The sequence below is a fragment of the Malania oleifera genome, chromosome 12 (assembly GCF_029873635.1).
Source record: "Malania oleifera isolate guangnan ecotype guangnan chromosome 12, ASM2987363v1, whole genome shotgun sequence".
NCBI classification, from domain to species: Eukaryota; Viridiplantae; Streptophyta; class Magnoliopsida; order Santalales; family Ximeniaceae; genus Malania; species Malania oleifera.
In genome coordinates, this window is record NC_080428.1 from 2,224,726 (window position 1) to 2,242,807 (window position 18,082).

At 37.0% G+C, this 18,082-nt stretch overlaps 1 protein-coding gene across 6 annotated transcripts in view; it reads left to right on the forward strand.

Moving 5' to 3' along the window:
- The window catches only part of LOC131144427 (protein FAR1-RELATED SEQUENCE 3-like), a 32,449-nt gene that overhangs the window by 8,728 nt on the left and 5,639 nt on the right, over positions 1–18,082 (forward strand). For 2 of the 6 annotated variants that reach the window (XM_058093067.1, XM_058093068.1), the window contains exons 2-6: positions 706–876; positions 1,218–1,340; positions 1,577–1,810; positions 3,337–3,426; positions 11,547–11,666. In XM_058093067.1, the coding sequence (XP_057949050.1) occupies positions 706–876; positions 1,218–1,340; positions 1,577–1,810; positions 3,337–3,426; positions 11,547–11,666 (738 nt within the window). The remainder of the gene's footprint in view (positions 1–705; positions 877–1,217; positions 1,341–1,576; positions 1,811–3,336; positions 3,427–11,546; positions 11,667–18,082) is intronic. The other 4 variants (XM_058093069.1, XM_058093070.1, XM_058093071.1 and 1 more) reach the window with 2 other exon arrangements.

The window sequence follows — 18,082 nt, forward strand, 5'->3', positions numbered from 1 at the left end:
GTTTTTATTAACATATTAGTTGCAATCCCTTTTCTCCAAACCAGGAAAAGGAAAATAAGTTTTAAGAAAAAAGTGTCAAGAAGCTTCACAGGCAAAATTTTGTTATTGTGCGTTATAAAAATTAGGAAAAATGGTTATGGAGACCTTATTGGGTATGCTCCTGTCAATGAGCATCTTATGAAAGGTGGTCTAGATATGGTACTAACTTTCAACATAGTGCATGAAGTGGTCCTTCCAGGAGTTCAACCTATATGCATGCATTTGACAATCTGACATTTTATCATTGTTCCAGACCATGGCCCCTAGGAAATATATTTATATTGACTCCTTTTTTTCCTGATAAATTCTTTTCCTTAGAATATAATGTTGCCCAATATCATTGTTGGTATTTGAAGATACCCTAGGTACTTCATTTCAAAATCAGGGAATGGTGCATGATTTGGCTTAGCTGCTTATATGGTCTATGCTGCCATAAATTTGGAAGATGCACCAGGGTATAGATTAAAATTAAAATTTATAACTAGTCTTCAGAACAACTTGACAATATTTATGTGCCTGTCCAAATTATTCTTATATTTCACAAGTGCTGTGAGAATTTTCCCAAAGTTTATTACCTTTTATGCATAATTTAAGTTGGTTGTCTATCACAGTCTTGTGTAATTATACAATTTTTTGACATTTTAATTCCTAAATTTATGACTATAGGTGTTGGCCTCCCTTCGTTCTCTTATCAGAAAAAATGTGCATGAAAGCTTCACTGGTGATGATATTTTGAAGCTGTTACCACCTGACTTGGCTTTGGATGTGAAAAACATTCTGATATTGTTGTTTCAGAAATATCAGAGCCTGTGGAAGGAGGATATATCCAGAGAGCAGGTGAGCTTTCTTAAGTTTTGTTGATCAACATAAAATTTGCCACATTTAATGCTTATTAAAGACTAGCTGGACGCTAACTTGTGAAAGATGTATTACAATTTTTAAGCCTAGTTTGGAAAATGGGAATCGTAGGGTAAGAATATTGAGAATTGAAAGGTTCTGTGTGTCTTGCAAAAAATGAGGCTTCAGTCATACTCCCTTTCAATAGTAAAGATATTAGGCCAAGGACTTAATTACAAAAAATATATGAAAGTAGTCGGCATGCATGCATACATGCACTTTGCATTCACGCATGCATTCACATGTGTTAAGATCATGATAAGTACATCAATTTTTTGTAGATGATCGGATCATGGTGCAGAACTGCTGTGAAGTCATTCATTAGTTTCTGCCACGTACCATGTGAAATAACGGAACAGGGGATTATTCAAAAGACTATTCTTATTCATAGTGATAGCATAATTGTTTGTACCGATTACAGTCAGCTACTTGGTTATTATATGTTTAAATGATCTTAATAGTTCAGATGGAAATTTATGATTTTGGACTCCAGTTGCTTTTAATTATTGCAGTAGAATGTGTGTAATTTTTTTTCTCTGTTCAAAATTTTATTTTATTTATAATTTATTTATTTAAACATTTACCCTTTTATTTACTGTCATCCATTCATGACTATGTTGTCCATGTGCTTCTCCCGCAGCACCAATTGCCAAGGACTGTTGTTGCCTGTCGGGGCAGAATAGGTGTGCCGCCTTCTTTTCAATCTCTACCATCTTCTGAAGTTTCAACACCCTTGTGGCCTCGACAAGATGATCCTGTTTCTCATATTAATTGTGGCAATCTTGGGCCTCGTACATTACTTCTTGCTGATGTCAGTGTGCCGCGTCTGGCTCCATTATCTATCCAACATGATGTCGGTCCTCTTGATAATCTGGTACACAGAAGCACTTCTCTTTTTTTGACCCTTCACCCCCTTCATTACTTTTCACTTTATAGTCTTAAGTTAGTAAACTGATAAAATGGAGCTGCTAAAAAGAAGCTGGTAAATTGTTTATCCCCTGTTAAGCAGTTTTTTTTTTTTTTTTTCAATATATATATTTATATTTTTTTTAAATAAGAAAAGTAATTCCATAAATAAAACTAAACTTAAGTACTAGGAGTGGAGGATAAGACGTCTTCCAAGAAACAACTAACTCCAATAATCCCTCCCCTCCCCCCCAAAAAAATCCCAAATGAACGTGCCAAAAAAGAAGCAAGAAAATTAACTGTCCCACCCTGTTAAACAGTTGCTGTTTAAAAGTAGAAGTTATCTGAGTGTTTTGAAGATGAAGTTATAAACTTGCTGAAATGTCCAAAATGTAAAAAATATGACAGTTTCATAATAACGTGAATATTTGAACGGGCAATGTTTTAATATTTATAAAAGTTAAAGGCACATATGTGATACAAAATCATTAAAAATGATAGCCTTCTGCTTTTAATAGCCTCAAATCCCTAGCTTTTAAAAATTTTCAAAACATGCTAGCTTTTTAAAAGCTCAAAAAATATTTTACCAGATATTTCAAACGTAACTTTTTAAAAGATAATCTAGTGCAAGAAAGGAAGTCTAACACCTGGTTTGTTTATTTTAGTGTTGAAAATATTTGACTGCAAAGTATTTTTGCAATTATGATCATCTCATGAATGTGATTTCTATTATTCAATTTTTTACCTTGTAACGTCTTTGCCCACTTCAGTAATGTCATATTGTCATAGGCCTTAGGCCGCACCAAGGTGGTTGAAATATTAGTCACCTAATTGGGCATATAGCAGTTGATGGGAAAGGCAGTGTAGCACACTTTGCTTTAATTTCTTTTGGGTGTCGCTCTTTTTTGAAATCTTCTAATGAATCCACTTTCCTTGATTAGAGCATCTGGAATTATTCACCCTCTGAAATTATATGCTTCATGTGTCAAGGACTTGAGATCTGTGGTGACTTTTGATACTCTTGAGAACTCGATTTTTGGTCACTTGGCTTTTGCACTTTTTTCCACCAATAAAATCTAACAGCTCTAGAAACAGCAGCAACTGTAGTACCAAACAACAACAAATGATTATAAGATCTTAAGGATTTCGCAGGAGTAGCCTTAAAATCAAGTCAAGTGGGGGAGGTATTTGTGTAACCAACCCCAAATACTCGGATTAGTAATAGTAGTCACAGTTATTCTTGGGATTCTGGAGCAGATAGTAGGTCAGTGGCTTTTGTTGAAAGATTTACAATGTCTTTAAAAAGCCCAATAAGCGTCAATAAAACTAGGTTGTGCAGAGGGCTCATTTTGGAGTCTTCCCTTAATTTTGCACTAATTTTAAACTTGTATCTGCAGTGGGACCTGTGAGTTCATCAAAATTTTCCTTTCTTTTGGATTTTGTGATGGTTTAAAAGCTTTGCCTGAATTTTCTGTATTTAATAATATCATATAGGGAATTCTGCCTCACCTCAAGTCAATGACTTGGACCATGGAGAATCGGAACTCTGCACCAGCACATAGGCTAGCTGTCATTAGTCTTAAGGTATGCAAATTGAGAAATGTTTTCCATCATTGTATATGATGACTGTTAAATAATTTGTGTAGTTTTTATTGAATTCCATTCAATAATTCAAAGGGACTCTTCTACCTGCATCCTCCTTTACTAAAATTTAATCCTGGCCATTAAAGCAATTTAAATGCCGATAGTGCCTAATTTTGTGAACAGTATGGTATTTGTCATAACTATCTGATTCAGTTGGTGATATTTCTCATGTGCTGGAAAATCTTTTAGAAGGTTTAGGTGGTATCCCTAATCCCAATTTCTGATGATGTTGGGTTGGGTAAAGAGCTGCAGGGAGATCACCAAAGGGATTGTATTTTGCCTAGCCCGCCTCTCCTGTAAAAGAGACTAATGGGAGGGACATTGAAGCTTAAAAATTGCTTGATCAGATGGGCTTGTGGTTATTTGATCATGGAGGACAAGTAAGTTCAAATGGATTGTGATAAGAGTAAGGCAAAAAAGGGGCAACATGAGTTAGAAAATTTGAAGCATTCAATAAATTTTTTGATGGGAAAGGGGTTAAATCATGGAGATAGTTGACACAATGATTAGAAGAAAATTAACATAATCTTCAAGAAACTAAGTGCGCAAGGAGAAAGTTAGAGAAATTGAAAAATCAGGATTTAAGCTTGATTTAAGCTTCTCTTTTGATAAAAGAGAAGCAATATTAGATATAAAGAAGGGAAGATGCAATGAGTTGGGACAAGGAGTCCACTAAATAAAAAAATAAAACCACCAAAGAAAAAAGGAAAAAAAAAAAACATAATATCGCAAAAGTAAAAGTAGACAATATTAATGAAGGAAGCCCCTTTTCAACCCCTTCCCATCATAATTTGCTGAGCTCTTCAAATTTTCTATTTCCCTTTGACCCTTCAACTTTCGAGTTTTGACTTATGCCACCATTGATGCGTGCTTCATTTCCTCCAATATTAATCAATTTTTAGTCCATTTTATCCAAAAGATTTTGAACTACTAACTTCTAACTCCCTCGGAACCTCCTCCATGGGTCTAGGAAAAATTCCAACCCCTAACTGCGAATTATTCACCAGCTCATCATTATAAAAAATAAGAACCCCCTCCAAACCTTCCAAATAGGTGTGGATGAACATACAATAAATCCCCTATTTCTCCACAATTATCCAAAACATGCCCATGTTATCATATTTCATCCAACAGCAACCCGCCACCGTTGCCAAACTCACTAATATCATCGCTTTTCGAATCTATAAGCCCCTCAATTTCTTTCTTTCCTTTTCTTTACTTACCCTATTACTACACCTGACCTCCGTCTTAGCACGAGAATCTTGCACTATTCTAAGCTGCCCTTTAGAATCCCTCCTTAATAGCTTTGCCACTAACTCATCCGACTTTTCTTTCTTATTTTCAAAGACCTACCTCATCTCAACACCCATACAAGCCGCCTACCAATGAGCAATAGATTGGGAATGGATTTTGCTATCAAAGGAACTAGGTCCTCCTTCCCAGTACTCGTCTTTTGCGTTTTTAGGATCTGCATTTTGGGCCTTCCCTTTTTTGGTTTCCAACAAGGAAGTATCTAGATCACTCTTACACAAACCATAAGCCTGACTACCAACATGGCCAATCTACAACTCGGCGTAGAACCCAAAGGCTGAGCTCTCTTTGTTCCACATTAAAATCCAATCAAACTTTCTTGAACATTGGGCTTGTTCAAATAAGTGGCCCGATTTGTTCAAAAAAAGACAAGCTTCCTTTTTCAATTATTTGGGTTAGGTCCAAAACATGAAATATGCCCCCGACCTAGTGCTTTTCATAATATCCTCCCCGAATGCAACCCTAGCTGCATGTGAGAGAAGTGTAATTCTTGCCAGAACCCTAGCTTCCCTTGCATTTTGGGCAATTGGTTCCGGTCGGTCTATGATGGAACCTGATTTTGAAACCTCATGATCCTTCAAGTGCATTGCACCTCCACATCGACAACATCGTTCTTCTCTCCCAACCGTCATACGTAGATTTCTAGAGACTACAAATTTGTCTTTTTTGCCTTCCAACACCACCTGACTCCATGATCTTTGACGTGAAGGATCATCTGCAACTACACCACTAGAGTCCTTATGAAATTCCTTAGTGATCTCACAAAAATTGTTTGTCAAGTTTCTCCACCCATTGCATTTTGCACCGACAAGAATGAACATTGCAAATTTCCTTCCTTTCCACCCCAACCCTAACTCCAAAAGCTTTCCCACCTTTGTCCTCCTAATCGACATCCAATATTGGGTGATACTCTAATGAATGCCCTGATTATCCCTTTCCATCGACTGAAGACCACAACCCATCAACAAACTAGAAAGTTGCCTCCTAAGACAACCTAACCCATTTGTTTCAAGCAACATTATTTTCGATCATGAGCAAAGAAGAGATCTCTTGGATTTTGTCTAAATATAGATCAAAGGGTTTTCCTTCAATCTAGATCGAATGCTTCACCGTAGCCGACAACATTAGGCTCCATAACTCTGTACGCACGAGTGAGAGAGAGAATTGTATCACGAGAGGGAAAAAGAGAGGGGGAAAAAGAGACATTTTGGTCAAAAACTATTTAAAAACTTGTAAAGTAAGCTTGTTTTAAGCTTTGGTACACTAGAAAAGAAAAACATAAAAATAATGTAGGAATCATTGTAGACAAATACCTAAAAGATAGTGTCGTAAATGTTAAAAGAGTAGGGGATAGAATCATAAAAATCAAGATAGTCTTAGGCTGAGAGATGATAAATTTCATTACTGCTTATTGTCCCTAACTAGGCTTAGCCTAAAACCTTAAAGACAATTTTGGGAAGATATGGATATAGAAGGGATACCAAGGACTAAGAAAACATTCATAGGAGCTGATTTGAATGGACACATCGGAAAGGACCTTAAAATCTATGAAAGGTTACATGGAGAACATAGATATAGAAATAAAAAAAAGAGCCTGGTGATATGATCTTATACTTTTCCTTGTCATACAATCCTGTTGTAATGAATACCGACTTTAAGAAGAGAGAAGAACACTAATAACCTTCAAGAGTGGACAAAATAAAAGTCAAATAGATATTCTTAACTAGGTGGGGAGATTGTTTATCATGTAAGGATTGTGAAGTTATCCCAGGTAAAAGTTTGGCTACACAATATAGAGTGCTAGGGTTAGATATTTGTACTTAAAATGGAAGAGAAAAAGTGTAACATAAATCAACACAAGATAACTAGGTGGTGGAATCTAAAGGGAGAAAATATAATGAAGTTTAAAGATAAAATTATCAAAGAGGTTGACCGGACAATAGGGGATATGGTAGACACAAATACTCTGCGGAGTAGGATGGCTAGCTCTGTTGAAAAGATAGTAAAAGAGATTTTAGGTGAATTTGGAGGAGGATTCTTAGCTTGTAAAGAAAGCTGGTGGTGCAATCAAGATAACCAAAAATCCATAAAGATAAAAAGAATTTGGTATAAATCATAACAAAGATGTAGAAAGATTGAAAACTTTGAAAAGTACAAAGAGACAAGAACAAATGCAAAAATGGCCATTAGTGAAGCTAAAAATAGAGTTTATGATAATTTATATGCTAGAATAGATACAAAAGAAGGGGAAAGAGACATAAAGATGACCAAAAATCCATAAAGATAAAAAGAATTTGGTATAAAACATATCAAAGATGTAGAAAGATTAAAAACTTTGAAAAGTATAAAGAGATAAGAAAAGATGCAAAAAAGGCCATTAGTGAAACTAAAAATCAAGATGACCAAAAAGGCCATTAGTGGTGCAATCAAGATGACCAAAAATCCATAAAGATAAAAGGAATTTGGTATAAAACATAACAAAGATGTAGAAAGATCAAAAACTTTGAAAAGTATAAAGAGACAAGAAAAGAAGCAAAAAAGGTCATCAGTGAAGCTAAAAATAGACTTTATATGCTAGAATAGATACAAAAGAAGGGGAAAGAGACATATTTTGACTTGCTAGAGTTGGAGAAAGAAAGTGCAAGGACTTAGGTAATGCAATGGTTAAAGATGAAGACATAAAAGGGAGGTGGTGAAGCTACTTTGATAAGTTGTTTAATGAAAACCAAATAGAAGGCTTAAACTTAAGTGGTAGATGAGGAAAGGGTGAAAATGTGACATTTACTTGAAAAATTAGAGTCAATGAAGTTAAGATGACATTAAAAAAGATGAAAAATGGAAATGCAACATGATTGGATAATACCCCAATTGAAAAGTTGCTAAATGCTTAGGGAATAATGGAAGTATATGATTTGCTAATTTATTCAACCAAGAAAATGCTAGATGAATGGAAGCAAGCAAATTAATATCTGTGTACAAAAACAAAATTGGTATTCAAACTTGTAATAACTATTGTGGAATTATACTCATGAGTCATACAATGAAACTATAGGGAAGGATTATTAAACAAAGAATAAGGTAGAAATGAGGCTCTCGGGGAATCAATTTGGTTTTATGCTTGGGAGATTGACTAGAAAAGCACTATATCTTTTAAGAAGATTAATGGAAAAATTTTAGTGGAAAGAACAAGGATTTGTATATGATCTTTATTGACCTAAAGAAAGGTTTATGATAGGGTACCTAGAGAAGTCCTATGGTGGGTTTTAGAAAATAATGGAGTATCAGTAGGTATACTGATATCATTAAGCGTATGCATGATAAAATAAACACTAGCATTAGGACTATAGGTGAAGTGTTAAGAGGATTTCCAATCACAATAGGTGTACATTAAGGATCTTCTTTGAGCCCTTCATTCTTCACTTTCGTGATTGGTGAACTTACTAAGAATATCCAAAATGAGGTCCCATGGTGTATGATGTTTGCATGATATTGTTTTCATTTAGGGTGGATTAGAATCTAAGTTAGAATTAAAGGGAGAAGGTTTAGAATCTGCATGCTTTAGGATAATTAGAAATAAGAGAATACATGAAATGTAATTTCAGTCGTGGTAGGAGGAATATTGGGGAATTTGAGAAAAGATTAAACTTGATCGTTAAGAAATTAAGAGCACTGGTAGATTTCAATACCTTGGATCTATTATGCAAGCTGAGGGAGAAATAGAACAGGATGTACATAGAGTTAAAGCAGGTTGAGTAAAATGGAGGAGTGCTTTGAGTGCGTTGTATGATTGTAGATGCCCTTAAAATTAGAAGGGAAGTTCTATAAGACAACTATAAGACTAGGCATGCTATATTGGTCAGAATATTGGGTAACTAAGAAACAGCATTTCCAAAAAATAGAAGTTGTCGAAATGCGAATGTTAAGGTTGATGAGTGGTATAAACATCAAAGGATAAATTAAGGAACAAACATATTCGTGATAAGTTAGGCATCGCATTAGTAGAAGATAAGATAAGGGAGGAGCAGCTTAGATGGTTTGGGCACCTGCAATGCAAGCGAAATAGTGCACCAAAGAGGAGGAGTGAGCTAGTTTTTGTTACCCGTAGTAGTAGGGTAAGGGGTAGACAAAAAATAACGTGGAATGAGATAGTGAGGAAGGATTTAATTACTCTTAGACTGTCCAAGGAAGATTTCCTCGGTTATGTGAATTAGCAATTAGCAAAAAAGGATTCATGTTGTCAATCCCACCTAGTGGGACTTAAGACTTGGTTTTGTTGGTGTTGTTATGTTGACAATTTTTGCACTAACATTTTGAACCTCATGTCAGTTCAGATTATGCTATTGTATTTTCCTTCAAATTCTATTTCCTCTGAAATTACATTTTCTTCTTTCATATCTTGGTCTCTTCCTTCAACTTATGTTCCCTTTTTTTCACATGTGAGATCTATAAGATTTTTGTTTCCAGTTTCACCTCCCATTTTATGTACTCTTTCAGATCTTCTTTCATTCTATTGTTTAAAGTTTAAGTCTCCTTGCGAGAAAAGCATCTACTTATCTTAATCAATCCACTTCTTGTCTTTAAAAAGCATAAATTTTTTGTTCCTTTATTTTTTAGGCATATGTTTGCAATATGAAATTTTATGCTAAAGCTAATTCAAAATTGTTTTTTTGCACAGGTGTAACAGTAAAAATTCCTTTTGTTATGCCATTTAAAAAGTTTAGGGATTCTTGATTGTCTAAAAGACGTGATTATCTAAAAGAGGTGCCCTAAACTTAAATGATTTTGGCTCTCGCTCACACCCTCTCTCTGTTTTGAGATTCTCTTTGTTCTTCAATGGATTTGATGAAAGTCAGGTGTGGAGGAGAACCTCCTCCAGTCTCTGAATTGGTTCTAACCGAACTAGCATCTTCCTACATCCTGATTCGGTCAGCACCATTCGGTCAGCACCATTTTTAATCCCCCACATTTGGACACATTTACCCACCTAAAACACCAAACTAACTGGCAAATTCTCAACTCCTATCAATGCACAGCCGCATTTCCATGCAGTCCCACCCATGGCTGTCAGTCTCCTCTCCTCTCTTCTGTGATAGCTGCTTCATCCTCTGCATTTGTCTTGTTTATGTTTTGTTTTGTTTTGTTTTTTTTTTTTTTGAGCATCTTTTGCTTGTTTGGCAGATTATGCCCTCCCTTCTTTTTGATTCTGTAGAACAGAGGTATGGTGAATTTGGATCCCAATGTCTAAGGTCAGATTATTTGATTCCTCCAATGAACAAAAAGAATCTGCCAATCACCCTACATGCTCCTTCAAAAATTTGAAACAAAAATAGAAGAGAAAAATAAAAAAATAAATAAAAATAAATGAAGGAAGGCAATTCCTATATGGAATTCTCTTTCTTATTCTTAAAAGGAAATATTCATTAAAGCATCCACCATAAATTTTTTTTCATAACATTTGTATTAAAAGAAATATTTTAAACTATTTTTTATGTTTATTTATTTATCATCTTTTCTATAAACCCTTCATGGTTGGCCCCTTTCTTGGACCTGCAAATGCGGGAGTTTTGTGCACCAGGCTGCTCCCCTCCCCCCCCCCCCCCCCTTTTTTTTTTTTTCTAGAAATTTATTTTATTTTTAACAAATGGTTTTGCTCTTGATTGTTCAGAAGGTTAAAACTAAAAAATACACATATTCAAAGGTTAGTTAGCAAGCGACTGAAATAATTCCACATTCAGATTCAAAGACTAGTTCCAGTTGTATTCAAAGCCTGGTTCACAGACTCATAATTGTTATCGAAAACCCCTGAAATTTGACTAAGAAAAGGCCAAGTGATCATCTTGTGTCCAGCATATGGCTACACATTTATGCACATAATTTCCATGAGAAAATGATTTAGACGAGGTGAAACTGGATTATAGGGAAAATAATTTGTCTTATGTGACTTGGGCAAATGAAGTGTAAAGAGAAATATCTTGATTTGATAATTATATTATAGGTGACAGGCCTCGAATCAACAGTAAGGTCACTCCTCCATGACTGGTTGGTCATGGGTTTGAGTCCAAGGAAACAGCCTTTCTGTGTAAAAGCAGGGGTAACTGGGTAAGGCTGCGTACACTGTTATGGCCCTCCTGCTATCCTTGCAAAGTGGGGAGCTTTATGGCTCGGGGAAGCCCTTATATATATATATATATATATAGATATGTACTTTTAACAAAGAATTCCTAAACAGTTCCTTTTTTACTTGGGTGGCTGATTTCTCATCCCTATTAATTGGGATGAATGAGATCATCAACTGTACCCTTCAAACCCAGTTTAGAGCCATAAAGGCTTTAAGTTGTGCAAACTCTTCCATTTTGATTATGATTTTAAAAAGCTCAGAATTGAAGATTACAAAAGCTAGTGAACAGCAACATTGGATAGTGTTTCTGCTTGATTTTGATATTCAGCAGCTTGAGGTTCAGTTTCTGAAGGTAAAGATCTTGTAGTAGAATCCAAGGCAGAGTAGAAATGAGCCAACATTCAATTGAGAATGGGTGGGATGCCCTTTGTGATTTTTTGTGCCTCCTTGGTGTGGGGTTATCTTTTTGTGCTTTTGCTGTCCATCTTGCTTTCTTGTTTGTGGTTTTGGGCTTACTTTTAGCTACTTGTCCTGTTTTTGTTGCTGCATTTTGGATATGGAATTTTTTTTTTTTTTAAAATGAAGATAGCCTCATTAATATTTGATATGATTCTATTCTTTTCTTTTGCAGCTACACGATTATACCAAGTCTCCGTTAGGAGAAAAAGAGGTGAAGTTTCAGCTTACTAAAGACACACTCGAAGCTATGTTGAGATCAATGGTCTACATCAGCGAACAGCTCTCAGCCATTGTAAGCATCCTATTATCCATCTAGCTTTGGGTGGTTACACTGAATTGTGTGGTTGAAGAGACTAGGGGAGAAAATTTGTAATCTTTAAAGAATAATCTCTCTGTTTATCCTAAGAACTTTTAAGAGCTTTTTCCTTGGTCCATTAGGGGAAGAAAGCATAAATGGCAAAAGCCCCGGAAGATATCTTCTTTCTATGCCATTCTCAAAACATGGATGCCCTAGATTTTCTCCTTTAAGTTGAAGATACCTTGATAGGTCATTTTCTTGTAAAAAGTATTAAGAAAACAATTTCTATTTTCTGCCTCTTATTCTTTAGATATCCGAGTCTTGATTGAGGAGAAATTTTTTATTTGCCTTTTCTCTTATCTGTAGCTATTCAATGGTGAGAATAGGGAAGAAATATGATTGGAAGAAATAATAAAATGATGATCAGATAATGGGATCGCATGTAAGCAGTATCCTTATAGATCATATTTTTATGCTCACACTAACTTTGGCTACATGTGCAAGACGTGATATTCTCTCTAATTAGAAATTTTTTTCTTTGGAATTTGGTAGTCTTTATTGCGAATACCATGTACCATGGACCTGGGGGGGGGGGGGGGGGGGGGGGGGGGGGGACAGTAGCTCTGATCAGAGTCAAATTGCTTCTGAAGATACTGAGTTTTATTCTAATTTGTTTTTCGAGGAGGATGATAGTAGACCAATAGTTGAAGGTTTAGATGGAAACCTTTGTCTAGTGATGAGGTAGTTTGGTTGGAGAGACTTTTTGAGGAAGAGGAAGTGAGGGTCACAATTTTTGGGATGAAGAGAGATTAAGCTCTAGGGCTTTATGGATTTAATATGGCTTTCTTTCAAGATTGTTGGGAGGTGGTTAAGCTGATTTTCTTAAAGTTTTTAATGAATTTAATGGGAATGGGATTTTAAGCAAGAGTATTGACTCATTCGAAAAATGAGCAGCTCGGAAGCTATCCCAAGTATAGGAGTTCTGTTGTGTAATATTAAGCCCAAGGGCTAGATCGTCTCCTCAGGGAATGCGTTTTAATCTCTAAGTTTACGTTCGTCCAATCGAAAACAAAAATGCACTGAACTTGGTTCAGATTCGGAGTTTTCAAAGTTGGTTGAAACTTATATAAAACAAACACTCGAATTAAAATCCTAAAACTAACTTGCACTGAATTAAATAGCCAGAATAGAAACCCTAATCTACTCAAACAAAACCAAAACACGTGCTAATTAAAAATGACAACCTTGATCTTTAAATACGCAATAGCAAAACTCACATAAACATAGACATGAATAAAAACTCAAGCAGTTTAAACGGTAACTGAACGCAATAAAAACGAAAACTTCAATGAAACTGACCCTGAACTAAACCGAACTTTGATAAAAAGAAAAAAAAATACTTTAATATTTTGTATCTCTTTTTTTTTTCTTCTTTTTTTTTTTTTAATTTTATTTTAGGACAAAACTAGACATGACCATATTAAACTACTAAATTGAAACATTAAACAAATCTAACACAAACTTAATTGAAAGAAAAGAAAGAAATAAATAAATAACTGAATACTGCAATAGAAAAAAAAACTAAATAAATATTTCAAGCAAAAACCCCTAAACAATAATCAAAGTAAGAGAAAAAAAAAAAATCAAAACTTTAATAAATTGCAATACAAATTAACTCAAGACTCAATGACAATAATAATAACAATAAAAAGTGAAGAAGAAAACTGGAAGAGAAAGAGAAGAAGAGAGAGAGAACAAAACAGAGCAGGAGGGTCTTCATGGCTTCTGCTGGAGACTGCTAGGAACAGGGCCGAGAGGCCTGCTGTGTTGCTGGTGTTGGCTGTAACAAGGAGGCGCTGCTGCTTCGAATACAGCAGAGAGGCTGCTGGTATTGCTGGCTGTAGGGAGGCCGAGAGCCTGCTGGTCGGGAGTCTGTGGAACAGCTGGTGGAAGCTCTCGGGTCTGCTGCTGAGGATGGTTCGGATGGTGGTCTTCGTGGCTGTGGAATCATAGAAGATTCTCAACGGCAGCTGGTGTACTCGGCTGGAGCTGAGGCAGTTCCTCTTGGGTGTTGTGGTGGCTCGCTGGCCTGGTATGGAGGGAAGGAGCCGGTTGTGATCTGCTGCAGCAGAGAGCTGCTGCCAGTGTCGTGCAGGGGCTGCTGTGTTCTCGGGGCAGAGGCGTGCTGCTGCTGCTGTGATGGAGATACTCCGGTGGGCTGAGGAGGACTGCTATGGTGGCTGGCCGAGAGTGGAGAGGACTGTTATGGAAGGAGACTCGGGAGACAGGGGAAGGCAAAACTAAGGAAAAACACGGGAGAAAGAAAGGGAAACAGAGAAGGAGCAAAGCAGAAATTGAAAGACAAAAAAACAAAACCGAAGAAGAAGAAGAAGAAGAAGAATAGCAGAGGAAAGGAGAGGAGAGGAGAGGAGAGGAGAGAAGAGGATTTTTTTAGGAGCTGCGCTGGAGGAGTTTAAAAAGAAAATATAGAAGCCCTACCCGGATAGCACTGACCCGACCCGGCCATGCATGGCCAGGTCACATCAAATATTCCTTCAAATATATTTTTTATTTTCTCATTTTATTTGTTCTCTGTTCGTCGCAAATCTAACTCTTCTGGAGCCCGTATCTCACAAAACTCAAAACACGAAAGTTGTAGATAATCCTTTCCTCTTTCTCCAGAAATTTGAATCGTCTCGATCGGAGTTCGGACGGAAAAGTTATGTACGAAATACGAACAGGTGTCAGTTTTTGTTCCCGGGAATTTTCCTGCGACAAAAAATTACCAAAACTTAATAAATAATGCAATAAAGTTCAAGAATGATAATTTTGACACTTTATTAAAATATTGGACAATTTTAGACATTTAATTAAAAATATAAACCGTAAAGTTTGGGTTAAGTTGTCCAATTACGCAGTTTTGACACGTAATCAAGTATTAATTCCACTTTCATAACTCTAGTGTCGAAGAAGAATAAATCCATCAAGATGACGGACTATAGATCTATAAGCTTAGTTTCCAGTGTTTATAGAATCATCACCTAAAGTTTTAGCTAATAGGTTGAGTGAGGTGCTTGTTAGGACAATCTCTAAGGCTCAGAGTGCATTTGTGGGGTGTAGGCAAATTATGGATGCCATTTTCGCTGCCAATGATGTTGTTGAGGATATTCAGAGAAGGAAGAACATTTTTAAGTTGGATTTGTTGAAAGCTTATGGTAGAGTGAATTGGATGTCCTAGTTAACAATTCTTGTGAGGAAGTGGTTTGATGAGAGATTGTAGCGTTGGATTAGAAGCTGTTTGCATAACGCGAGCTATTCGGTTTCCGTGAATGGCGAGTCTAGTCTTGGTGTAAGGCAACGAGAGGGATAAGGCAAGGTGACCTTCTTTCCTTGTTTTGTTTGTTTTCGTGGCTGATATTTTGAGTAGGATGGTGGATAAGGCAGTGGATAGAGGTTTAATGAAAAGGTTGGAGGTAGGGAGAGAGGGGGGTCAGGGTCTCGCAGCTTCAGTTTGCCGATGATACTATCTTTTCATAGACCCCTCCCTTTTGAATGTTTTGTGTCTCCATGTTTTTGAGAAAGTTTTTCGGCTTAAGATTAATATGGGGAAGAGTGGTATTCTGGCTATCAATATACATGTTGAGAGTGTTAGGGAGTTGTCTACGGATGTGGGTTTCAGTGTTTTGGATTGGCTGCTGTCCTATATAGGGGTTCCTTTGGGGGGTAACCCTAGATTTGTCAGCTTTTGGGATCCTATTGTGGAAAGGGTTTCTAAAAGACTGGATGGGTGGAAAGGTGCTCTTTTTTCTCTCATGGTAGAATTATGCTCATCCAGGCTTTTCTTTCTAGTATCCTTGTATACTTTCTTTCGATTTTTAAGATTCTAGTGGGGATTGTTAGCCAGATTGAGAAGCTAAGGAGGAACTTCTTGTGGTCGGGGGTAGGGGGTTTTAAGGATCATTAGGTAAGTTGGGAAGTTATGGGTAGGTTTAATTAGGAGGGTGGTTTGGGTATTGGAAACTTGGTGCCTAAAAGCATATAAATGGCATTGGTGGTTTCTGCTAGAGAATTGTTCCTTGTAGCATTTGGTTGTTAAAAGTATGAATTAGACGAGAATGGGTGGGATACTAATTTGAGATTTAGATGTTCTTCGGAGAGTCCGTGAAAAGCTCTCTCTCATAGTTATCACCTTTTCATTCCCCATACTAGACTCTTGGCAGGAAGAGATAGTAATATCCACTTTTGGAAATATCCTTTGTTGAGGAATGCAGATTTGTACACCTCTTTTCCATGCCTCTATCACTTGAGCTCAGGGTAGGATGGCCATTTTTTCTTTTGTTGTTGATCCAGGTGGTTCTTTTCTTTCTTGGGATTTCCACTTTCTTAGATTGTTGGACGATAGGGAGATGGTAGAGCTATCCTCTTTGCTAGTGTTGTTGAATATTTGTTGTTTTTGTTTGGAGGAGGATAGTCAGTCTTGGTCTTTGGATCCTTTGGGGGTTTATCTTTCAAATTTTTTTTTTGTGATTTTCTGACTAGGTCTAATTCATTTCTTCCTCTCTATAGATCCATTTGGTGGGCCAAAGTTCCCTTTAAAATCAAAGCTTTTATTTGGTTGGTTACACTCGATAGGATTAATGCCAATAACTTGCTGCAGATTAGGAGATCTTCCAAGGCTTTATCTCCAGAAATCTGTGTTGTTTGTTTTAACTGTTCAAAATCTTCATTGCATTCATTGTGATTATGCTTGGAAGGTATGGAATAAGCTATTTGGCATTTTAGATGAAGTTGGGTGAATTCTGAGGCTGTGGAGGACTTTTTGGCAGTTTCTTTTGTTGGTATTGGCACGAAAAAGGAAGGGGCAGTGCTTTGGAAATGTGCTTTATTTGCGGCTTTTTGGGGGTTGTGGATGGAGCGCAATGTGCATATTTTTCTAGGGAAGAAGTCATAGCATTTGCTGGTTTGGGAAAAGATACATTATTTGGCTTCTTGTTGGTGTGTGGGGCAGGAGAATTTTTGGATTGTTAGTTCGTGTTGGTTCTCTTTTTTGAGTTTTCAGGTTTTTTTTTTCTTTGTTTTTTATCTGGATTTCCAGACTCTGTTAAGGAGATGTCTTTTTCTCCTGGATGTATATTCTTAATTTATTAATGAAATTCTTCTTACTATCAAAAAAAGAATATCATCTAAATTTGCCACACGAGCAACAGTGCAATTGTGGCATAACCATAATCTAGCAATCTGTTTATTGCAATCCTGGATATGTTATGCTATGTGTCACGGTCCGACTATTTTCACACCGTTGTGAAGGGCTGTGCGGCGCTAGCTAAAGCACTCTTGTTTAACTAGCCAGCCTATCGTTTACCAACATTCATCCACGACGCACTTTCATTAACATTCATTCAGATAGCAGTGGAAACAGTAATCAATTCATGAAAGCCGTGGCAAGCAAGCAGTAAACATTGAAGCAAACGTAATTCATTAACAAATCCTGCGTTGACATGGTGTACTTAGCGAGGGAGGCAAGTAGGCTAAGCACGTTGACAATTGCTAGTGAGTTTTACAATGATTGATGAACACTCACCCTCCCCTAAAGAGGTTTTTATGTAATTATCATCCTGGCACTAGAAAACATCAAAGTGACCGAGGAGTCATACTGCCTTATTTGGCTTACAAAGACTCTACTAGTAGAAAATAACCCTACACTAGTATTTACATGATGGAAACCCATCCAAAGCACACGAGATAAGCGGTCATAGGCAAGTATAATGCCCTGAACAAGCTTAGCTCGTGACATTCTCCCCCACTTATGCGGTCGACGTCCTCGTAGACTTTTGGCGGTAGGTACAATTCAACTTTGTCCACGAATGGCTTCAAATTTTCCGTAGAAATCCAGTTGATTTCTGTCATCAAGGCACTTCCACTTTACTAGGAACTTCTGCCGCTTCTTCCTTGAGGATATGAACTTTCTATCTGCAAGGATCTCTTCAACTTCATGTCTGTCAAGTTGCACTGTCTTCAACTCTGTGCTGTTTGACTGACTTATGCTCAGGTCGATGGTGTTGGTGTTGAATGGCTTGAGGCAGTTGACATGAAACTGCGGTCTTCTCTCCTGATCTGCCCACTTCTTCGTCTAGTCAGAAGCTTTCTCTAGATAGGTTTGGGCAAACTTTGCATTCTGTCTCCCTTCACTGGTGAAGATGTATGCCCCCTGGGACTCTTTCGTCTGTACGGCTCGCCCATTGTGTGAGGTAACAGCGGCAGCTGGCTTGTAACAAGGTCAAAAGGGCTCTTGTTGGTTGTTGAGCGCCTTTGGGCGTTGCCACAAATTGAAGCCACATCAAGTAGTTGCACACCATTCTTATGGTTGTCGTTGACAAAATGGCACAAATACTAATCTAGCAGCTCTCTGA